The 25252-nt window shown below is 37.7% G+C and overlaps 1 protein-coding gene across 1 annotated transcript in view; it reads right to left on the reverse strand.

Annotated features, from left to right (window-relative positions):
* HEATR5A (HEAT repeat containing 5A) overlaps nt 1-25252 on the reverse strand; it is a 69989-nt gene that overhangs the window by 21709 nt on the left and 23028 nt on the right. The window contains exons 14-30 of the mRNA XM_080617668.1: nt 22304-22463; nt 22012-22187; nt 20504-20609; nt 19076-19266; nt 18466-18625; nt 17518-17707; nt 16806-16975; nt 11857-11995; nt 10893-11072; nt 9856-10095; nt 9034-9215; nt 6234-6302; nt 5639-5818; nt 4173-4407; nt 3501-3749; nt 1671-1798; nt 608-755 (exon numbers count right to left, since the gene is read on the reverse strand). Coding sequence (XP_080473794.1) covers nt 608-755; nt 1671-1798; nt 3501-3749; nt 4173-4407; nt 5639-5818; nt 6234-6302; nt 9034-9215; nt 9856-10095; nt 10893-11072; nt 11857-11995; nt 16806-16975; nt 17518-17707; nt 18466-18625; nt 19076-19266; nt 20504-20609; nt 22012-22187; nt 22304-22463 — 2903 coding nt within the window. The remainder of the gene's footprint in view (nt 1-607; nt 756-1670; nt 1799-3500; nt 3750-4172; nt 4408-5638; nt 5819-6233; nt 6303-9033; nt 9216-9855; nt 10096-10892; nt 11073-11856; nt 11996-16805; nt 16976-17517; nt 17708-18465; nt 18626-19075; nt 19267-20503; nt 20610-22011; nt 22188-22303; nt 22464-25252) is intronic.

Genomic DNA, 25252 nt, shown 5'->3' on the forward strand with positions numbered 1-25252 from the left:
TCTATGTGCATGTATATGTATTCAAAGTTCTACTGGAAAACATCCATTCTTCTGAATAAGCAAACTACGCACTGATTGTCAAAAGAAGAAAGTGTGTACAATAATTCAGATATACAATGTCCTGAGGCACCATGTCAACATGATGTCACCTGATATAAGTGTTTTGATTCTTCTCCCAGATTTCTTATTTTACAAAATGGAATGGTATTTTACTTTAGGAAGTTACAATCAGAGTAAATAGTGGAGTCTGGCTTGTAGCAGCTGTGTGTGCCACGTCTCTCCCTTACTCTACTGCAGGTGATCCCAGGTTTTCACTAGGACTTCTTCCTTGACACCACACAAGACTATCCCAACTTCAGTTTCTCCAATCTTCCTCTTCACTTCATGCCCTCTACTCAATACCAAAACCACCTGCTATCCATCATGCCACCCTGATTTCTTATGTCAGGCACCTAGACTGACCTAAGTAAACCAGGATTAGTCACCAATTGTGACACACTTCAAATTAAGATGTATCTTAGATTATCACCTCCAAGAATGCAGTTTTCCAAGAAAGAATTGCTTTAACCCTGATAATATGTATTCAACATCTCATACGTTACTGTACCTTCTGCACTTCTCCGCTTTTCCTTCACATGTTCCTGAGCTGCAAAAAGAATCAGTTGAACCACTTCAAGGGCAGCAAGCTGAATATCAGGTGATTCTCTGGTCAGTATCAGTCGATGCAAAACATTCAGCAGCTCTACACCCAACTCCTAAAGTAAGAACAATGCTTAATATGTTCCTATTTTATTGCAGGAATTTTAGAAACTTGTTAATACCCGTTAAAGCCAACAGTATTACTCTTGTTAATCTCACTAAGGAACACAGTATAATTGATGCAATCTCAGGAATTGGCATTTTCTTCATAATCTAGCTCTTAGCTCCCAGTAGCAGGAGTCCTGCTCAATTTTCCCAACAAAATAGTAATCACAGTAATTACAGATAAGGCACTTAAAACTACTAAAAAAGACCCCCAAGTAATCTTTATCTTATGGCTTTTAACTCATAAAGGTGGAGATACTACACTAACCCTGCTATAGTATATGCATTTCCTTCCTTGGAGAGAGCACCAATGGTCAGCAGAACTTGGGCATGTCCATGAGCTTTATCACTTTTGCCATGTTAGGAAATTGTATGGTACACAGAATGGTATAAAGCTTAACTTAAAGGGAAAAAAAAGGAATTTTGAAGTTAGTACTTCTTTTAGGATCACTGGTGTGTTGTGGGGGGGGTTTTTTTGGGTTGTTTTCATTGTTGGTGTTTAATACCACCAATTTTGTACAGTTTTCTTATCATCCTCCATATTTACAATAGATTTAATTAAACTGTCCCTTGACAGAAGGAAAAAGAGAACATTTTTTTCTGGAATTCTGTCTTTACCTGTCTCTCATCCTACTCATCTAATTACTCCTTCCTCATGAAATGTCCTCAAGTTCACTGCCCCTCACTGTCTTCTTACAGGTTCCATGTTGTGCTCTCTCCCTGTACAGCTTTGGATTTTGGTAAAGCATATAATTCACCTACTACTTATGTGTTGAAGATTCCTGCATATACAGTAGATAGTACAGATAACGTGCAAACTAAAATTATACCTTAATTTTGGGGTGTTTTCATCATTGAGACATTACCTGATCACCACCTATTTTTGACCTCGGCCATGGAACATCAAGGAGTGCCTGTAGGGCACGTAAGCAGGCAATAATGTTCTCCATTGCTGCATCTGATCGCGGAGAGCAGAGAAATTCCACACTAATTCCTGTAAACATGAGAAGAAAAAACCCGTATGTGTGTGAAATTTTGAGGGAATTTTGTCAATTGCTAGGTAACCCAACAGTAGGTTCAGCAGATACAGAAATAGCATTTGCATTTTATATTAAGTGAATTCATCTCCTGTTGCTAATATCTTGGAGCAAGAACTCTATTTCCTTCAAAACAATGAAAGAACTTCAGCTTCTGCACAGCAGAAGACATGATTCAAGCTGGCTATTAACATAAATAAGTAAAAATCCAGAGCAATTTCTAGGTAAGACACTGAACCCTAAGTCCAATGAATAGGTAGGCAATTAATAATGAAAGTATAGCAGAATATTTGCTTAGTCACTGATTTAGGTAATAGAAGGAAATAATGGAGAAAGTAATCATAGTTCACAAACTCAAAAGCAGAGGTTTTATCTTCCCATTTTATAATAACACTAAAGAATGCAGCTATCACAATTGGATCACCAGTAATAAATTACATGAAGCCTAAGCTTGCCAATCCTAGAGCAGATAAAAATAACCACTTTTTTTCCTCAGCTTTCAGGACTCTTCATATGACAATTCATGACACTGGAGATAAACTTCATGTAAACTGTGATCCATATTCTCATTCCAGTTGTACAGCTCTAATTCCAAAATGTGGAATGACTTGGCCAACTGACCAGCGTACACTAAAGAGCTGTGCAACAGAAAGTGTCCATGCTTTAAACTGCTTTCAGTTTCTCTCTAGGAAGTGAGAATAAGAAGTTGCACAAATAAGAATTGCACTCTAAGAAGTGCAATATGTTTGGAAGCAGAATAAACAGCCAGGTGTCTATGGCAAAGTATATGAAATTTGAAGCACTAATTCATTAGCTTAGGAAGCAGGGAAAATGAGCACCTTTTGCATCAGAGGTCCAACTTTTAACTGAGGGAACAATGGAGTTCAAAGGGAAACTGGCTTTGTGCAGGAAGACTGGGATGCAAAAGAAGCCATATGCATCTGGTTTATACAAACCCATTCCAAAAAAATTATTATGAAAGGATACAAAAGAGAGACCAAAGAGAGAAAAATACAACCAGAAATACCCAATTGTGTATACTTAGAGAACTGGGACTGTGTTCAACTGCCTGATAATCCTCTGCAGTAGCAGATGCTTAAACAGAGCTTTACATGAACTTAAAGAAAGACTTATTTACTGTGAGAGTTACTGAGCACCAGCACAGGTTGTCCAGAGAGGTTGCAAAGCCTGCATCCATGGAGATATTCAAAAGCCACCTGGACACAGTCCTGGGCAACTGTGCTTAGGTGGCCTGGCTTGAGCAGGAGTGTGTGGCAAAGATGACCTCCACAAGTCCCTTTCAACTTACACACTACTCTGTGATGCTAAACTACTTCAAGTGATGCTAAACCATACACTCTGTAACTATAGTGCCACAACTGTGATAAAATACACCCTTAAACTTGTATATTTATGAGCAGAAAGCACATTCTTAGAAGTCCAGTGCACTCACACTGAATGTTTTTTCTACCACATTTGAGAAAACATTCTACAGTTTTCTCACTAGTACTTTAAATTCTTCTGACTGGATATTTTTCTAAAAGATGCTATATTCAGTGATGCAGTTAAATTTGCATAATTAAATATTTATTTGCTAGTTTTATCTATTAAAATTACATTTGGGGTTACAGCATCTAGACAGATTTTGTACTCACTAACCCAAGATAAGATGAAATCTGTCAGTATTCACATCCTCAGGAGATTTCACCACGGGCCTGGTAGAAGAATCTTGACACATTGTAGTTGGGGTGACAGGTCTAGAGAGATTAGTAACACCTTCATCTGGATCAACAATGATGAAACCTGTGCTAGTAAGCCATAATGCTGTAGCATAAAGTATCAGTGCCCAGGAGTTGTAGTAATGAGGTCTGGCATTTTCAATTGTCTCTGCTGTATAAAATGTACCCCCTGTAAGAAGAAAAGTTAGAATTTTAAGGATGTAATTTATATTTATTTTATATTTTCTCATTCTTGTAAAGGGATTATTCTTTTCATTGAAATTATATTTATTGTATTTTATGTATAACTTTTTTTTTTAATGTTCAATACTAAAATTCAGCCTAAAGAGGGCACTTCTTTTATATTATTTGGATAGAATCCAAATGACCTTTTTCTTCTTTGAACCTTAAAATCACCCAACAAACAAGAACACCAAACAAACTACTACTCACATCAGTGAAATCTCTGTTCTCAAAACCAGTCTTTATCTTTAGACACGTATACAAGTATGCATATTCTCTATACAATTTGATCTTACTGTGAGCTTAACACAAGCTAGGGGATTAATGATGTGCATTTACAAGTAAAAACACAAATGATTTGCCTTCTTACCTTCAGCAGGTAGTTGTGATGCATATTCTGAAGGCAAAGTTAAGAGAGCGAAATCCTGAAGGGCAGCAAGCCAGAGCTTGCTTAGTGTTCCAAGATCTGCCTGTACTAAGTCCAGAAGTCCACTGCCTGAAGATGTAACATCTCTGTAGTTTTCTTCTGCAGAGTTTCCAATTTTGAAACAATGATTGTGTGCATCACTTTGATTTTTCTGCTTTTCAACTGCAACTATGTAAACCTGTTTACACATTTGGAGAAAGATTTACAAATATTAACACTTGGAAAACTACTGTGATATTAGCATGACTGCCTGTTGAACCAGCGTGAAGTTTCCTAGAATCTATTCCTGCTTCAAGTCCAGTAGGCATGGCTGAACAAGCACTTATTTTCTAAACTTTCTGAATCCACTGCCCCAGGTAATCTTGATGCAAAAGTCCCAATAAAGGAAAACTTGTTAAAATTCCTAAACATAGCTGCAATTGACTTCTCTGCATTTAAGAAATAATGTATTACTTGTTCAGCTTCAGCTTCCAAACATCAAACCCTGTTACAGTTACAGCTACAAGACTGAAGAACTCATTATCAAATAACACACCTACAGACATGATCCTGAAACCACAGTCAAATCATTCCTAAATCTTATTTTAACTGAAATGGCATATTGCACTTTGCAAACAACTTCTCAAACTATGTATTACCCTGTGTTAGCAGTACAGAATGAAGAGTAGAGTCTTTCATAATTTGCAAACTTTGGGTGTTACTATCAGTAGGTTAACTTCATGTGAGAAGATGCCTCTCTAGTTCTCGAAAAAGATGGGCTTCAGAACTTTTCAGACTAGCAACCCTCTTTAGTATCTCCAAAATGCCCCTGGAGAAAGGCTCTTCTTAACTAAAAGGAGACATAGGAGACCAGTTCAACTAATCTGAAGTTAGCTATTGTGAGTATCCATCTCCTACAACTATGATTTCTGTATCTTTTTTAAGTTTGCTAGGTGCAGTGGGTTTACCCAGGCCAGCAATTAAGCACCACCAACCCCATCTTCCACTTCTCCCCCACGACAGGATGGGGGGAACTCCTTTGAATTCTGGAAACAAGAAATAGGTAGGACCCTAAGTGAGAAGCAACTGCCTAGGGCTTAAGTGAAATACTCATAAACTACATGTCACGAAAGCTTATCTATAGTTGACTTTGTCATAGTTTCTCGTATCTGGGATCCAGTACAAAGTTATACAGAGTTAGTATAACTTAATACTTGTATTGATGTATAGCATAATACAACAGTTTACCTAGAAGTGCTTTTGTCAAGTTTACGAAGTTTGTGTACTATTTAGCAGTATCAAAGCAAAGCAAAGGACCAGCAGCTTGTATATAATGAAGCATGTAAGCAATTCCTGAAACCATTCTGTCTGAAAGGTTCTAACTCACCTACCAGATATCAAGACTATGATTAAAGAGCTGTTACACTAACCTCGGCCCAAGCCTTAAGCACAGCTAGTATCTCCATGGTTGAGGTGCTTTCATTATATTGTTGACTTTGTGCTTCTTTCCCAGCCTGCACTTTGAGCAAAGAGGATACAAGCAACTGGTGAACCCTTCGAAGGTCATTAAGATCACTTACTACACCACTTGCTATCCAAGCACTGCATACCTAGTGTTGCAAAACAGAAATAATGAGAAATAAGAGCCAAACACCACTCGACAGTCTTTTTTCAATCTGTAAAATTAGGAAAGACAGATTTAATGATTTAATTTCTATAGAGACACAGGCACTCTTGGATAATAATCAATGTTAAATGACAATATAGTTTAGTATACATGAGTAATGAAAACCAAAACCATTAGAGGAATGTCAAATAACAGCCAAGTACCAACTGCTAGTTTTAGAAAAGATTTTAAAGGGTATAAAATCTTTGAGTTGTTACAATATAGAGGTAACAGGGTGACATTTTGTGTACATTGAGGATTTGAGGCTAGATGATTTATTTCTTTCTTGTGTGGTGTATCAAGGAAAAACAAAATTTCAGAGGGTCTATTACCTAAGACTTCAGACTTTCAACACTTGCCTGGCATGCTTTTGCTGTGACATCAGGAGGTGTTTCAGGAGAAAAGGCAGGCCTAAGTGCTGCTCCAACCTGAGGAGAAGTTATACAAAATTTAAGGCATAGCAAACAACTAATTACTTTTCATAGAATCATAGAATAGTTAGGGTTGGAAAGGACCTTAAGATCATCTAGTTCCAACCCCCCTGCCATGGGCAGGAACACCCCACACTAAAACATGTCACCCAAGGCCTCATCCAACCTGGCCTTGAACACCGCCAAGGATAGAGCACTCACAACCTCCCTGGGCAACCCATTCCAGTGCCTCACCACCCTCTCAGTAAAGAATTTCTTCCTTATATCCAATCTAAACTTCCCCTGTTTCAGTTTGAACCCGTTACCCCTTGTCCTGTCACTACAGTCCCTGATGAAGAGTCCCTCCCCAGCATCCTTGTAGGCCCCCTTCAGATACTGGAAGGCTGCTGTGAGGTCTCCACGCAGCCTTCTCTTCTCCACGCTGAACAGCCCCAACTTTCTCAGCCTGTCTCCATACGGGAGGTGCTCCAATCCCCTGATCATCCTCGTGGCCCTCCTCTGGACTTGTTCCAACAGTTCCATGTCCTTTTTATGTTGAGGACACCAGAACTGCACACAGTACTCCAAGTGAGGTCTCACGAAAGCAGTGTAGAGGGGCAGGATCACCTCCTTCGACCTGCTGGTCACACTCCTGTTGATGCAGCCCAGGATATGGTTGGCTTTCTGGGCTGCAAGCACACACTGAAGCCGGCTCATGTTCATTTTTTCATCGACCAACACCCCCAAGTCCTTCTCTGCAGGGCTGCTCTGAATCTCTTCTCTGCCCAACCTGTAGCTGTGCCTGGGTTTGCTCCGACCCAGGTGGAGGACCTTGCACTTGGCATGGTTAAAATTCATCAGCTTGGCATCAGCCCACCTCACAAGCGTGTCGAGGTCCCTCTGGATGGCATCCCTTCCCTCCGGCGTATCAACCGAACCACACAGCTTGGTGTCATTGGCAAACTTGCTGAGGGCGCACTCAATCCCACTGTCCATGTCACCGACAAAGATGTTGAACAAGACCGGTCCCAACACCAATCCCTGAGGGACACCACTCGTTACCGGTCTCCAGCTGGACATCGAGCCATTGACCACAACTCTTTGCTTGCGGCCATCCAGCCAGTTCTTTATCCACCGAGTGGTCCACCCATCAAATTGATGTCTCTCCAATTTAGAGACAAGGCTTCGTTGCAGTTTTTCTTTATAAAGCATAGTTTCATTTTCATTTTTCTACAGACTGTTTCAATGAGGTTAAAGAGCAGGGAGAGAACTGCAGTCATACTTTCATTGTTCTGCTTACACTAAAGACATGGTTCTCTTCGAGAGGGGTCTTCAAAGTTGATTCTATTTTTTACACAGCATAAAACTGAAACAGCAACCTCTTCCTTCCTGAACTCTTGACTTGATGATCAGGCCTCAAGAGCAAAAGCAATGTTGAAAACCATGAAAGACTTGCAAGACACCTAATGAGTGATATTTCCTTGCTCAGAAAGGACACAGATAAGTGAAACAAGGGGAGAGTACAAACTTGAGTCACCTAATAAAGAACACACAAACATATACTTACCAGCTTGCAGAGATTTTACCTACTCTCACTGTTGAAAGCTATTTCACTAAAAGCTAATGAAAACTTCCCTTGCTGCTTTAGCTGATATCTGAACACTCAAGACTTAAGTCTGATGCTCTCTGAGGTGAAAGTACAAAGTGTAGTACAAGTACAAACACAAATTTCTGAAAGTAAGTGAAAAGACACTGCTTTAATGAAAAACAAACCAAAACAAAAAAAACCAAAGAAACTCTCTCTCCCCCCAAGAAAAGAAACTAGATATTTAACTGCTTCACATCTCTTCAACCTCTATGAAACAGTTAATGAGCAGATCTATGCATAGTATTAGCAGAAACACTTAAACGGTGGTGAAAGTTAAAAAAGAGAATTACTAGCACTACTTGTGACTTGCTTGACAGTTTGGGACAGCAAGGACAAATGGTGAATTTTTTTCCCTTGGTAGTTCCACACTAGATCAAAACACTTCTCTCCCACAAGGAAGTGCCATTAGAACAGAATTCTAATGGCAAAAGCAAGAACAAAGTGAGTTAGGATGTCTTTAGTTTCAGGAACCGTCAATTTCTGAGAGAAAATGATCTGACTTACTCCGTGCCTCCTAGAAATTGAAGAATGCGAGCCAGATGAGGCTTAACACAGCTGCCTGTCATATTTAGTGCAAGTGTGGTCTGGAATGCAAAATGATCAGGACATCTTTTCTGCAAGTCTCAACCAAGACTTAAATGTAATAGACCTTGTGAGTACAACCCTTTTTTTACCTCCTATAGCTTATTTACTGACCAAGGTCACATAGTGTGATCTCTGGTGTGCAAAGGCTGCTTACTTCAAAGCAAAGAAGCAAAGTTTCAAATGATAGTTGTTCCTAGTATTTTTTGCAATACTTCCACACTTTGAAAGCAATGCTTTCAAAAAAAACCAGAACAACTAGATGTTCTATTTTGTTTTTCCAGTATTCAAATAGTAAAGAAGGGAAAACACTGAAACCTGCAAAACTTTGAGGCTAAAACATCTATGCCAACAGAGAAGATGCTTTCTTAAGGAAGTTAAGTCTGAAGAAATCAATAATAGTTTCAGTAACAAGCTAACTGAAACCCAACTCTATCACCACATACTGCAAAAAGCAAATTTCTTTTAGTAATTAACCGTAACTCTAAACTTTTCTAAGTTACTAGCAATGGTGCTTACATTGGCTTGATATTGCTCCAGAATTACATGACCTGGAAACTCTGGTTCTGGTACAGCTGCAAACTTCCGAACAACAATTTGCAATGTCTGAAGCCCAGAAAGACGTAGTTGATCACTGTGATCTGTGGCAGCCATAAAAGCCATACGGATCAAGTCAGCTAAATGCAATACCAAAAAGTCATCTGAAGAGATAACAGAAATTAAAAAAGAAAATAGTTTTATTAAATTTAGATTTAGGCATAAGTCCTTCTTTTTAGACATCAGTCTTTTATAAGACTGCTCCCAACATTTTCAAAATGCTGATCTAGGCTCCTTTCCATTTGAATGTTAAAAAAAAAAAAACAACCAGACAACTAACCATAAATATTTTTTATGTATGAGGCAGATTTTCTAAAAAAAAAGAGTTTTGAGGAAAACACCTCCAGATAGAGAGGTACTGAAAACTGGCACTGTGTTTCTACTGGTAATGATGTAAATTATGGAAAGAAAAAAAAAAGAGTGGAGAGAGTGGAGTTTTTCAGTCATACTGCCAGATTCTGTGATGGTGTAGGCTGGTGCCAGCTATCACTTCTGATTGCCAAAGCTTATGCAGAAACAATGGCTTCCAATGCATAACCCATGGTACTATAACCAGGGAAGTGTATTTTGGAAAATAAAAATTGCTCTACACTTTAATAAATATAGGCTTCTAATCAGAGTAATTAAAGGTTTCAATGATCACAAACAACAAATTTTGGATGAATTTCATTAAGATGCAAACAGCTAACATTTATTTAAAGCATACTTCACCTTTGTGAAATTCTTTCAGTGCTTAACACGTACCTCTTGAATCACGTTGTTTTCTTTCCTGAGCCAAAGTTATGTCAAAATGTGCACTGCCTGCATTTTCACACTGGCTTATAATTTTACAGACACATTCTGCAGCAAAAACTCTAGTAGACCATCGTGGATTACTGAAAGGATGGAACCTCTCATCACTGTCAGATGTTAATATAGATGCATCATCCACTTTGGCGGTTTCCTCTTCCTGAGTGGTATCTATTGAAACTACTGTATTGAAATCTGTATTTAGGACAAAGGAGGAAAAATAAAAGAAGAAATGTAATATTCTGTGTTACTGTAACTGAAAACTACAGAAGGACTCATCTCTCTATGACCCTCTTCAACCTTGCTGCCCTAAAGTAAATGCTAGAATTAAAGATAAAATGTAAGAAAATATTCATTTGATATTATTTGCTGAAATACAAGAAATACCATGAAAGTGAATGAAGAACTTCAGTGAAAGAAATGAAAGAAATAAAAAACCCTTTTAAAATAAGTGTGGCACATTAGAAGCTAGTACCTTTCCAAACAAATACAAATCTAAATGCAAGTTCTCCTCCTGCGTTGAAGGTAAAAGAAGACACCCCTCCACCCTCCCCAGTATTCAACATAGTAATTGATTTTTTCTGCTCAGGAGTTTCACTGTGATATAGTATGTCTGCATGATTCCTGTTATTAATAGAAGAGAGGGGCTGAATATTTTTCTTGTAATTGCAGAGGACCCACAAGCCTAACTGTATCCTGCATTTTCATTTCTGATATAGAAATAAATTAAGACTATAAATCAGCAAGAATATGAACAGACAAGACATACTAAAATGTTTACAAAAACTTGTTCAATAGGCAAAAGCAATCAGAAGGGAGAAAGTCATATTCCTTCTGAAAGAACTAAGTTAAAGGGTCCAGTGTTTCATTAGGAAGGACAATGATACACTTCATAAATGTTAAGCATTCAAGAAACAAAAATACTTTCCCTCAATGTCATGCTGCTGGCCTTATTTTCATTGTGTTCTCAACTACAGTGTATTAGGACTTACCAGCTGAGGCAGCAAGAACATCTTTACAAAGCTTCAGCCAAAAAGAAAGCTTTTCAACTGCCATTGAAGTAAGCATATGAGTCAGAGTCTCTTTGATATCTTGGCACAATCTTTGATCCAATTCTTTGTCCAGCAAGCTGAGCAATGCCCCCTCCAGGCCTATTTCTCTGATGTTAACATCTGCTAAGAACAAAGTCTGTGAGCTGAATGCTGTGCATCACAAAACTGCAGTAATGACCATAGAAACCCGACTGAAGGTTGCATACCAGAGTATTTTGTGAACAAGTATCTAGTCCTGAAATACTTCTGAAATAACAGTATTAATTCCTTTCATACCATATCTAAACCATCTGAATACAAAACAAACTTTGAACTTCTCCAGAAATGTACTAACAAGAAGGAAAAAGTTACCCAGGGGTGGGGGGATCCTACTCTGAATTTCACAGCATTACCATCACCAGAGCATGTGAGCTTCTGAGAAGCATTATCTTTGGCCATCTCATTCTTCACACTTACTCATGAGGTGACTCTAAAACAATGTTTTAACTTGAAAAGGAAATTAAAATTTTTCTCCAACAAAGTTCAAAACCAGACACATGGAAATAATTTGTTAAATGAATATGTCCAATATTTATTTGTCCAATATGACCAATTTTAAAAAGCAGCTTTACAAAATCATTATAGCCTATTGTCACAGTTTAGCACCAGCTACTAAGAAGGAGAAAAATAACTGTTACAGCTGAATCCAGGAAACCTATCTTTTTTGAAAGTTTCCAAATCAGCCTGAATTGAAATTGAAAGTGAAATCATTTATTACCATCATCCTCGGATGAACTAGAGATCATTCTCAGGCCTTTTAGCAAAACACCCCAAAAAACTTTAGGAAATTTTCATACCCATAGCAAAATTTAAAACTCTTTATCAATGTTTCAAGATCTTTGATGTCAAAACTTCAATACATCACCTGGAGTAAAATCTTCTCTGTTCTCTTTCACTAATGCAACAGCATATTCTGATACCTCAGCAGCTTCTCTTTGCACAAGTTGACGTAAGCATGCTACCACTGCGCGTCTCAATAATAAGTATGAGCTACAAAGATTCACCTGAAATATGCAAGAAGAAACAGTAAGGTGGCTAACACATGTTTATAGTAATACCTCAGTAAGGCTAGTATTTTCAGAACAATTGCAGTTATGACAAATCTGTGAAGTCAGTAAGCATTTAATTGATGCTATTTTTGCTCAGCTATTTTTTTTCTTTTTTTTTTTTTTAATCCCAAATGAAAGGTTTTGCAACACCTGTAATCAATTTTAATGTATCAGTACTTTTAACATTTTCTCATCAAAGGTAACTTGTAAGACTGGTTTGGGTTCCCACCAGTAGGAAGTAGGAAGACACACATTAACTTCAGTGACAGCTAAATCATGGTCTCAAAGAACAACGAACTCTGTTCTTTGACTACAGGGTATATATAAGGAGCTTGAAAACTCAGTGCAAGAGAAAATTACTCTAATCATCCTAAAACGTAACTAGAGAAATGCCAACCTTTTGAGGTCCCTTTCAATCTCTAGCATACTGTGATACTGTGATAACCAAGGGTGAGACAGTTAATCAGGCATTAGTAAATCTGAACTCCCATGCATGAAATGAAGTTTATAGGAAAGGGCAAAAACAGCACTGCTGCAATTTCATCACAAAAAATATTATATACTCAGATTACATCAAAGTACATTTTAAAGGAGTGAGAGGAAGGGTGAGAGTTACTGGTGAATGTATCACACTGAGACAAGTCAGCTCTCCTGAGCAATTTCTGGAAAAAAATTTTATAGCATCACCATATTTTAACACCACCAGGCCCGTGTTTGTTCTTTATACTGAAAAACACATTATAACAGATTCACTTTTACAGGAACAAGGAAAAACCATGACATATCCAGGGTTTTTTTGTTTGTTTGGTTGTTTTTTTATTTTATTTTTATTTGCTGGCTTTCAATTTTCAGAATATTCTGAAAGAGATTCCAAAGACACAATGAACCAGCTGTGTGGCCAGGCAAGATAGCTACACCAATACCTATGCAGCTTCTTTTAAATTAAGATTAGGCTATCATAAAAAAATAATTCTCTACAACTTAGCAACTGTGCACCCTTAGCTGTTGCCATCCTTAAAATAGACAGAGCTGAGTGTCTGCTGCAGGGAAACCTTGCAGCAAGGTCATGCACTTCATTTGTCAGCAACAGGTTAATGTATGTTAGTCAAAATGACTAATATATATTAGTTAACATACAGTTAAAAAGAACAACTTAAGGAAAAAAAGTGGTAACAGAATTGCAGCTTTGTTACATTAACAAAACAAGCTTCATCTTTTGAATGCCTATGCATGCACATGAATCTACAATACTCAGAATTACATGTTTAATACACACAAAGATGCAATCTCTGCATAATTCTTCTAAAAGGAAAGAAATCTGACTCAATGAGTATGTCTGCAAGATACTTTAATTGAAACTTTAAAAACAAGTGAGTTTTTTAATGCAATATTTATGCAAGCACTCTATACATTCTACTTCAAGTTGGACATGCATAAATTCCGTGCTCATTTTTAATAGGGAAAAAACGGAGGATCCAGTTCAGGCTGCTGAGTAATGCAAGATGCACATTTTTCACCTGTCTCATTCTCTCTTCTAAGCAGGGGATAGGACTAAATAACAGACACAAAATGCAAGCATCACATACAAACTTAAATGAACAGTTCCCCTTCTGTGCTTAACATGTTAAAAATAAAATTATGTCTCACTAAACACATAAATGAAATGTATGCCTGGCATCTGCAGAAAGTTAGGAAGGGTCTGGTTAGGATGACAATCAAATGTCACTTGACATGCTAAAAGAAATTACATTAAAATGGTTAAAAGGAAAAGATAAAAGGTGAAATAAAAAACACCACGGCAAACTGCAAAAGTTTAGGATTAACAAGGCACAGGGACCTACCAACACAGAATTATCCAACAAGATTTCCTGCACAAAAACAAATGACAAACCAGTCATGACAAAACCAAAATATAGATATCACAGTGATACCAACCACACATGGAGACATATATTAAAATTCAGATTCTTACCTCAAACATAACAAACCCCTAGGTTACTTAGTTCATTTATCTTATATTTAACGTTGTACACACTTAAATTGCAAGCCAGCTGCCCCTAAAATTAATACTTAAACAGTACAAAGAGAATAGCAGAGCGTATTATGGACACTGTACACTTATTGTGTTTCAAAATACCTTTAATGTCTTCCAGCTGAAAACCGGTGTTCACTATATCGTAAGATTACACAGATAAGCTCTTCAGAAATCTGTGCTCACCTAAGTTAGCTTTAGAGCTAATGTTAGGCATGATTAAAAGTATATGATTTCTATTCTGCTGGAGCCAAGAATTCAACTTGCAGGATAAGCATTACTATTAGATGCAAAGCCCTATGAAAAAAGATCCAATGGACAAACAAGGAATACTTTCAGAAGGGACACTAGATAATGACAGGCACAAATACACAATTAAAACCAAAACCAAACGAGTCAAGTGAAGTTGTGTATCCACTGCCTGAGTCCTGTTCTGTAAGTGCTAGCATAGTCACAAATTCAACAGCCTAAATACTTCGGGGACCTGAACCATCTCATGCTCTAGTGGGTGTAAATACAGATGGAGGGGGAAGCCTGCAGCTGCTCACAGAAATCGCGTTGGCATGGCTAGTGCTACATTTATTTATAAAAGAAATGGGAGAAGAGAGAGAAGATGAGGGGGAAAAGGAAGAGAAAGAGAAAATACCTTTTAAAAATTCTGAAATAGACAAGTTTAAAGACACAGAAACCTTGAGGAGAAAGGGTGAAGACGGGATTTGGTTCAAATGTTACTAAAAAAGAAATTCTTTGCACATTTATTTTCAAGATTTTATGAGTAAGAATGCGTATTTCTATGGACAGAGGACGAAAAGATCACTTATCTGACCACAGATTCTTTGCTCTTGTCTTTTTCTGCCTTGAATAAACAATGCAATGGTGAATATCCAGTGTCTAGTGCCCAGCTTTTATACTTTACTTCCCCTTAAGACTTCCAAATGTGCTGCAAGGGAGCAGTCACACATTGCTCTCCACCTGCAGAAATTTAAACCCATGGAGAGTCCAATACTTTATCCTACTTCCCTCACAAGATGGTGACTTAGTAGGTGGAAACTACACAGAGGATTTACAAATGCAGAAGTCTGCTTGTGCAATGATCTTCTCACAGACCTGCAAAGCACACACTCAAACCTTCTTTGTTTATGACACTCTTATTAGAGATGTATTGACATTTACTGAATTGTCAGCATCAATTGGCAGTAGTTCTGTAACAAGTTCATGAAAATGAGAAGAATTCACCCATATAAGGCCACTGATTTTTTGGTGGAACTCCCCCATGAAGTTCACAATTGCTTCTGGGGTAGAGGTGAATATACACATTTAGAGAGACACATGAACACTCGAGCCATGAAACATGCTTCTTCTTAAATGAGTAATTTTATATTAAAAAGTCACTAAAGTCCTGTATGAAGTACTTTGAAACAATTTATAAAAACAATGAAAATCAGTAACATTGCATAGACAAATTTATCATGACATCCTCGTTATTATTAAGTACTTGCTATTAGTTAAGAGAGATCATACTGTATATAGAAGCAGATCGTATACGGACTTACATATGGTCCCAAATGCTAATACATCCTATGAGCAAGAAAGTGACTTATATGATGTTTTGTGATTTTATTGATGCAAGAAAAAAAGAGTGTTTTACCCAGAGAAGAGAAAATGGTATATCTTAAAAACCCCAAATGCTTCAAATGAATTCCAGTTATTCTGGAACCAGTATACCCATGCCTAACACAATGTGGTGCTGAAAGAGCTTGTCCTTCAATTTTTCCTGGCTCCACGACCATGTTTCTTGTCAAACATAACAAAGATAATGGAAGGAAAATATTAAAAAACCCAACCCTACCTTAATGTCTGTGGTTTTTTTGTTTCTCTCTGACTTACAGGGAGACTGGGTGATCTTATTAAAAAAAAAAAAAAAGGCAACAACAAAAAAAACAAGCATCCCATCCCCCCCCCAAACAAACACAACCCTAGCTATCCCCTGAAAACCCACCAAGGCTAACAGCTATCAGGAAATTACTTTTGCTTTCCCTACAGAACAAAGTGCTTCAGAGCAGCAGAGAGGAAAACTGGGGGGGGGGTGGGGGGGGCAAAACCAAACAAAAAGCAACCCCAGGAAACAACCTCCCTCACACCCTCTTTCTCAAACAGGGCTGAAAAAAAAACTTCTATTGATTTGTTCCAAGGACCTAGTTTGACTGTTACTTAAGTGTCAGAAATTTTTATACTGACTGCCAAGAAGTCAGCAGGCTGAAGCACTAGTGCTACAGAAATTACAAACCAGAGAAATCTACAGTTTTTCACCATTCTGGAAAAACAGACCCAAACAAAACAATTCTTTTTTTTTTTTTTAATCCTTCACCTAAGACAAAAAGCAGCAGAGGAAAAAAACTGACCAACATAAAATAGCTGGTAAAAATCCAGCACACAGTTGTCATGCATGGTATATCCTGCCAGAGAACTGGCCTTAGTAAGAGCAGCAGAATGCACCCGCAAGCACTTCAGAAGGCCAATATTTTTACAGAATGTGCTCATCTTGTAAAGGGGAAGCAGAAAGTGTGGAAAAAAATTAAAAACATAGAGGACACTTGCCTGCAGGAGGATATGGAACACTTCAGCCCTACACAATGATCAGTTTCTCTGGTTAAACAAGCATCGGTATTTTTTAATGTTTCTGAACAGAATGTCTTAAAATACAAGCATATAAACTAGTAAAGATATACTCACACACAGGCAGCTGACAAGGCTAGACAAGTTAACATGTCGAGGAGCAAACATGTGAAGCTGCTGAAGGCAAGAGATTGCTTGAGCCTGAACAAGGCAGTCAGGATTATCCTGCATCACCGCACAGCCCAGGAGGCAGGAAGTTCTTAAGGCTGAAACTGTAGTACTGCTGCCTATATTCAGAATTAAAAAAGGGTTTTGTTTTTTGTTTTTAAAACATCAACTTGTTTTTCAAAACATGATACCTGCCTTTTTCCCAAGCCACCCATAACTCTCATCCTTTTGAAGCATACCTTCTCTATTTGTGTTATACTCTGATACAAATGAGATTTCAGTGTCCAGCTATCTAAAAGTTGATTTAGATGAATATTTTAAATGTCTACATCATAACTAGGACACAGACTGGCTTCTAACTCTTGAAATATTAATACCTTCTGTTTCATGCTAAATGTATGAATTTTCAGCCCAAGGCAAGGCTTGGAGAACCAGTTCAAACATATGGAAAGACGTCAAAGAGAAATACTATTTTTGGAAAACTTGCAGTCATGTCATCTTGATTGCATAAACTCATGGCCTATGGAAATACTGTCTTACAATAAGAAAAAACACTTAGCATGCACTTATCTGTTAATAAAACTTGTATTACACATTCAAACAATATTTAGCAATTTTGTTGCTACACCAAACAAAGCTGACACTATTGCATGTTGTGTACCTTGTAACTCAGGGCCCAGCGTGGTGATAAGTGCATTTAAACAGCGACCAAGGCTTTGGTGGACTTCAGCGTAAGCAGGAGGCACAGTCAACAACAACATGAGAACAAGAGATAAGGTAGGTTCCACATGCACGTGATACAAGGGGCCAGCTAAATCTACTATCAGTGACAGAGAGTGTAGTGCCCATGCCTGTAAAATAAGAGAAGCAGTCATGTAATATCTATACAATAGAATAAATGTAAGATCTTTTAAAAATCTGATAGTTCAAAAGAAATTCAGTAAATAAGTGTAATAGAAGTTGCATGTCAACATACAGTTCTTCTCTGTGTAAAGATACTGCGGATAAAGCTTAAAAAAAATCTTTAACTGAGATTTAGGCAACAATATTGAATACACTCAATGTCTCTTAAAGTTTTTCTGACAGATAACAGTTTTAGCCATGGAGAAATAATGTGAATTAGTCTTCAAAATATCTTGCCTTATTCAAGGAAGTATACTTACCAAGTTCTACAACACTGAGGCTACAAATCTCTGTATTTTTACTACATAACCCTTCAACAAAAAATGCTAGAAGACAACCATTGTAGCAGAGACAAAAACTGGTATGAACAAAAAAACCCAGGTACTATCTAGCCAAGGTCAAGATACAGGTGAATGTGAAATTAACTCCTAAAACATCAGATATTGCTTTTGAAGCCAGCATATTTTAGCATTATCAGCCTCACTGATCATTAAATAAGAACCTCCCATATCTCATCATGATTCTTTCTTGGAAGGTGGATTTCAAGCAGGAGCTATGGTTTCCATTGCCTTTGCTGCTCCAGCCAACACCCGTAAGGTATGCCTAAAAGGTTGTGAAGTGTTATTCTTGCAATAAAAAACACTTATACTCCAGAATATAAATCAGTTAATTTGTAATATAACATTTTTAGGTAAGTGACAAGTACCTGTACATCAGGAGAAGTACTGTCCTGAGACAAAGTATAAAGGATTCCAACACATGCATTCAGGTGCTGAGTAGAACCTATTCCTCCTAGGTACCTATACAGACATCCCAGAGCCAAAGAATGACCTGTTCTTGATACCACATCCCTAGCAGATTTTAGCCTATTAATTATAAGGGAAAAAAACAGCTGTTAGTGTAATCACCAAGACTGAGACTACTAATCACATCTCCAAATAGAACTTCTAGTATATAATCAGCAAAATGTTTTATTAGACAGTGCTATATTGCTGAAAGTCTAAGTTCATTTATCATCTCTTATCTGAAGGAAGTACCGAAAATGTTTTAGATATGCTTAAATGGTGTGGCTAGAACAGCAGCCAATTTACCTTTATTTTAAAGTCTACATGCTTACTTAGACAATCTTCTTAAAGATCATCAAACCTGAAAGATGTAAACAGAAGTCAGGCAGTACTTTTCCCTGTTAATGTCTGAAGTGACATAAAGTCATGAAGGAAACCAGCTTCTAAAAATTATCATATTATGGGTCAGGTAGATTTCTCAAACATTTTTTATAAACTCAGCCACTAACTTACCACATTTTATGAACTTACTTGTCAAAACTGACTTGCGCTAATCCAGCAGTGAAGGCAGTATCTGAAACCACCTGTGCCAACCTGGCCAAACACTCTGCTGCAGCACATCTTAGGAGTGGATTATTGCTCTCCAAGGCACCCATTACCAAGGTCAGGGCAGTCCTTCTAACTTCTTCTGGACCTAAACTTCCCTTGCAGTTAGCCAAGTGCTAAAAATAGATATTAAATATATTTAACAGCAAGACAGTATAGTAATCAGAATATCTTTTTCTGGCAGTCATGCAAAAATTACAAGACCTGCAGAAGGAAGTTGATTTTCTTCCCCTTTTATCTAAGGATTTACTCTCTTTTTATTTCCTGGTTTGAGAATTAGAAGTCAAACTCCACATACATCATTGCAAACTTTAAAAGCCAGCTGGAGTGCATGGATTTTAATTTGCCTGGGGATGGATGAGGAACTGACTGAGATCTTGTGGGACAAGATTAAAAGGAGGGCAACGACAGGGGGCGGAGACTACCCAATCAGGAAGACCAACTGGATGAGGCCCCCTATAGACAGTTAGGTGCACTCTCATGTTCACAAGCCCTGGTGCTCATGAGGGACCTCAGCCACCCTGATACCTTCTGGAGGGACAACACAGCATGGCGTAAGTAGTCCAGGAGCTTCCTGGAATGTGTTGGTAACTTCCTTGTCTAAGTAACAGAGGAATTAACCAGAAGAGGGGCTATTCTGGACCTTGTCCTCAACAACCGGGAGGGACTGGTGGGAAATGTGAGGCTGGAGGGCAGCCTTGGCTGCAGTGACCGTGAAATGCTGGAGTTTGAGACAGTGAAGGTGGTGAGGAGGGCGACAGCAAGCTTGCTACCCTGCACTTCAGGAGAGCAGACTCTGGCCTCTTGAGAGATCTGCTTGGTGGAGTACCATGGGATAAAGCCCTGGATAGAAGAGGGACCCAAGAAAGCTGTTTAATATTCAAGGATTGCTTTCTCCAAGCTCAGGCGCAATGCATCCTGACAAAGAGGAAGTCAGGCTTGGATGCTTGCATGGATGAACGAGAAGCTCCTGTGAGGGTGGCAAGACACTGAAACAGGTTGCCCAGAGAAGCTGTGGATGCCCCATCCCTGGAAGTGCTCAAGGCCAGGTTGGACGGGGCTCTGAGCAACCTGGTCTACTGGAAGGTGTTCCTGCCCATGGCAGTGGGGTTGGAACTGAATGATCTTTAAGGTCCCTTCTAAACAAAACCATTCTATGAAAAAAAAGGAAAAATTAAACTGTGACTTTTCAGCACTTAAGAAAATTGTGACATCACAAACCAATATATAATCACAGAAAACAGGACTGATCTTCACCATGACTGATAATCAAAACAAGAAGTTCTGTGTAGAAACATTTGAACTGACAGATGCCATGTTTCAGACACAGAGACTGAAACAAAGGAGGTTTACCTTTAAGGAAGTAGAAAAGGCTGACACAACATTTAGTTGTACTATTTGCTGGCGTGATCCTTTTGTTTGCTTTATGGAATTCAACAACTGTTCTAATACCTGGAGCCTTAAAACCAGAGAAAAAAAAAACACAGAATCAAAAATTAAGAAAACAAGTCAAGCTTTTTTTATTTTAAAACATATAACAAAGCCTATATATTATAGAAACGGAGATGAAACAAATCTATTACCCTAACTTTTGAACATTTTCCTCAACTGGCATTCCTGTCTACCTCAAAGCATTTTTGTATTCTACATTAGGATAGGTAATCACTCTGTGAACGTGAACTTTTTGCCTTTGTTTCCTTATAACACATGCGTTCACAAATAATTGCTTTAGATCTAAGTAACATTAGACAGATGCTATTAAAAGCAACTGTGTATGGAAATGATACATTTTGACTTACAATTGAGAAAGGAGGAGGGAAAAGAAAAAGAAAAGGAAAATGCAGCAATTAGTTCAGGTCTTGAAAAACAGGTGAAGAAAACCAACCAGCAACATGGTGACAGCAGTGGCAGAAAGCCCAGAAAAACAGAAAAAAAAAATCCAAACCCCAACAAAAAAAAAGCAGTTGGTGAAGACAAAATAACGAAGTAAATGCAACTCAGAATAATATATGATAAAGCATGTGACAATTTTATTGGCAGGTATGCTCATATACAAACAGCTGCCTCAGGATTACACTGAATCCGAGCATTCCAAGCAGCCAAGACACCAAGCCTCAGGACTCACATGCTAAGCACCCGCCCTCGACATAAACAAAACATCACCATCTCTAACAATCATGATCCAAGGCTTAACTGCAGTTGGCTTTGAAAAGATAAAGCTGTTTAATTAAAAAGTAACTGATTTGCTCTAGTGTTGCATTCAAGAAGATTACGAGCAGCACACAGAATAAACAAAAGTATGCAAATATCTTGAGAAATTTCATGCCTCAGCAACCCACATGCTTATAAACGTGAAAAAAACCCGAAATGCCATGTGTGCAGTAGGAAGGTACATACACACAAACTCAGAAGTCTGTGATCCCTTTACAGCATTCTCGTACCTTAACAGAACTCTGTTAAGACACATACTCGTTTATTCCCATCCACTTTTTATAATGGAATAGGCAGTGTAAGGGTTAAATTTTACTGCAGCTTCTTACCTCTTTTGTCCCTCTTTGGTCTAAGGCAATTGTGTACTAAGCACTATAATAATCATGTAATATCTTTTAAAATGAACTCCAATTTTGATATGGCTATCGAAATAAAACATTGCTCTTGGCCAGCAGAATTTATTATAATGATAGTAATCTCTTGCTAGATATGCCTTTTAGTTATGAGTAACTTTAAGCAAAAAGTCTAATAATTTGTTAGTCTAAATTATATTATTCAGAAGGCTCACAGAATTGTTTTCGTCTGTGTTCAGTTTCAAACACTGTGACCATTTTAGCACCACCCAAATTCCCCAACAGTTACCACTTTACCTGTGGGATTCTGCTACATGGGAAAACGTAACTCCAAACAAACGTGTTGCTGCGCTGATAACAGACAATATGGGAGGTAGAGGTTTAGGTACTGAATCACCTTTTGCAACTTTCTCATAAATTGAGTAAGGGTCATACTCCAGGCTGCCACCAGCTATGCTGTTACCTAAAAGGAGCTGGAAGAAGGAATAAAGTGGTAGCCATTATTTTTGACCAAGTCAAAACCAGCACTGACCCAATAACTAAACTGTATGAACATACACCCCCATGATTATACTAGATCAAAAAGTACCTGCTCTTCAATAAATCGGTGGTCAGTCTCCTGCAGTAAGGGACCAAGTAAAAGGAGATCATTCTCATGACAAAGGGGTGGAAGCAAGAATGTCGAGGTATCAATCTGGCTATCTGGGACAGTCAAGTCAGTCACTAACTCTTTTAGAACAGTCCAGAAGCTTCCTTTAAAGGAAAAAAAGAACAAACACCAAAACAGTCAAAATTTACAGTTTATTACTTGCCACAAGCAGCTTTGGGAGCAACGTACTTATACTGCAATAGCAACATCCATCTAACAGTTTTCTTAAGTCTTCAAACAGTTGCTTGGAGAACACTCTTGCTACAGGGGAAACAACAAAGCACTAAGATAAGCAAAGCAAGCACATACAGCAATCTAGAAGTTGAAAAGCAGAGACTTTTACCTTCACAGAAGGCACAATGCCATAAAACCGCTAGCCCATTAAGTTAGTTACATTTACAATTAAAATAGAGGAAAAAGGCAGTTACAAGCACAGCCATATTTTCCTCCATTTGCTGAAAATTAATGCTGTGGAATGTATTACATAACCACAAAGTAATACTTGGACTTGGCAAGCAGAGGCAATTTCAAACATCCATAAGTCTGATAAATAACCAAAAGCTACAGAATGTACTCCCTTATTTCAGGAGTTTGTGAAAAGCAAAGCATGAGGAATTTACTGTAGGTTATATTATGATAATTTACACTGGTAGTTTAAGCTATCACATATTTTGGTGCATACTATTTCAAACAAGATTGTACATTATACATAAACAGCAATATTAGGCATTCTAAGTCAGACTACTTTAGGTTTTTAAAATAGCCCCTGCAGTGAGGGAACATTTCTAGCACTGAACTACATATGATGAGAAAGGTCTAGTTTACCTGTTCAGTAAAATATGTTGAAAAACACTGCAGAACTGATCTTGAATAATGCACACACAGTCTTTATGCAAATATTACATAAAAATTTACCTCCAGAGCACTATGATTGCAAAGTCAAGTCCTCATGAAATGGAGAATATTAGCATTAAGAGCAGGCTTAAGTCCACATATCAGTACTTTGCATTCAATTTTGTTGTTAGATGATAACACCATTACCCGTTTGTACTCACGTTGCTCCGAATTTGTCAACACGTGTGACAGCACAGTTATCAGCACCCCATGAGCAGAACCATTTGTATAGCTGGATCTGGTAGCTCTAATCAGCTCTTTTACCCTTCCTGAATCTTGCATACATCTGAGAAAGCTGATTTCCCTACTCCCAATTCCCTGTGCCCACCAGGCTCTATTCCTGCAAGCTTCTGTTGCTTTGCCTGCCTCCCTGACTAAATAGCAAGTATGTAATTTTCCCCAAAATGCTTACCTCAAATCTAAATGCAAAAGGCTAGCACTATAAAATATATTCCAAAATGCACAGATAAGTGCAAAAAGGACAGGAACAGAGCCTTTAAAAAACAATAATAATTAAACAATAACTAGAAACTGCTTTTTCCATTATTATAGATCACAATTAAAAAAAAAAAAAAGCCCTTCCTATGAAAACACTTTTCAAATAAAGGTTAATGGAGATACTCAGCAACTTTTAACCAAATTAACATTTTTTTTTTAGCCCCAGATGCTTGGCCATCCTCAACATGTCAAGTAATATTACTCCAGCATAAAGCAGTCCAAAGTACAGAGCCAGAATGCTGTTCCAGCATTCTAGCTATTCATCTCATCCTATGTAAAAAGAGAAGGGAATGCTTGTATTGAATTTTATGGTTTAGACAGTGAAACATAACAAGCACAAAAAGCTGAAGAATGAAAAGAATCCTAATGAGTTGCCTGACAAAACACGTTAATTTCAGGCCACAGAAAACATCAAATCTAACAATCAAAACGCAAACTATTGAAATTATTTGTGTGGAATTCTCAAATTGGACATTATAATGATTAAATTTTTTATATTAACAGGAAATAAATGTTTTGGTCTCAAAAACATGAGCACATTATAGTACAAAACTAATGACACATGAAAATTATCAAGAATATAAATCATCATCTTAGAAACAGAACTAACTTTTCCCAGCTTAACAAGTTCATACTTTGGATCAGCTAAATTGCAGTCTTAACCGTTCACACATGATGGAAGACAGGAACTAAAGCATGTTACATGTACTTCACTGATTTTCAAGTTAACCCAATACATTTTGCTCATATTTGTCATTGCTGAAATAATGCAAAACATCAGCTATTACTCATGTACACTCATAGTAAGCATACACAAAATTTTGCTGTTTGGGCAGATATCAACTTTTAGTGATGATAGAAAGCAGTAAAAGATCAGAGAGGCAGAAAGAGAGCAGGAAAGGACAAGCAGAGCTTAAACAAGTCCTGGTATCTCAGGCCTCAGAAATCTGAAGGTTTGAATCAAGAAAGAGGCTTGGAACTACAAATAAAGAATCTGCTTTCAACTGGGTATTTTCTTTCCTTCCCATTGTGCTGAAGAATACAAGTGTTGCACATTATTTGCAAACACTAAAAGCTTGTGTTGCAGCTCCTAGTACATGTCCCCATCACCGATTTACTCAAAAAGAGACAATTTGCAGGTTTCTAGCCCCTGGCTAACTACCCAGGTTGAAGAAAATGAAAAGGGAGGAAATAAAACCATGAGCTGGTGGAAGCTTCTTATTCAGTATGTCACTGAGCCATGCAAAATGTGCCGGACTGCAACACAGGAGTTCTCCTAAAATTCGTCTCAGTGAAAATGACTAAAATCAGATATTGAAAAAAGCATCTTTGGTTCCATAATCATAATGTTTTTTTAAAAAATCCAAGTATTTGCATTTATTTCACAGTTTCTGCATGAAGCTGTCATATGGGAAAGAACAGTATGTGTTTAAAGCTTTACCTTAAAAATTTTTTGCATTTTTAAATGATGCATACTTATATGTTAAAATATATAGC

Source organism: Psittacula echo (assembly GCF_963264785.1).
Source record: "Psittacula echo genome assembly, chromosome: 5".
Taxonomy (NCBI): Eukaryota; Metazoa; Chordata; class Aves; order Psittaciformes; family Psittacidae; genus Psittacula; species Psittacula echo.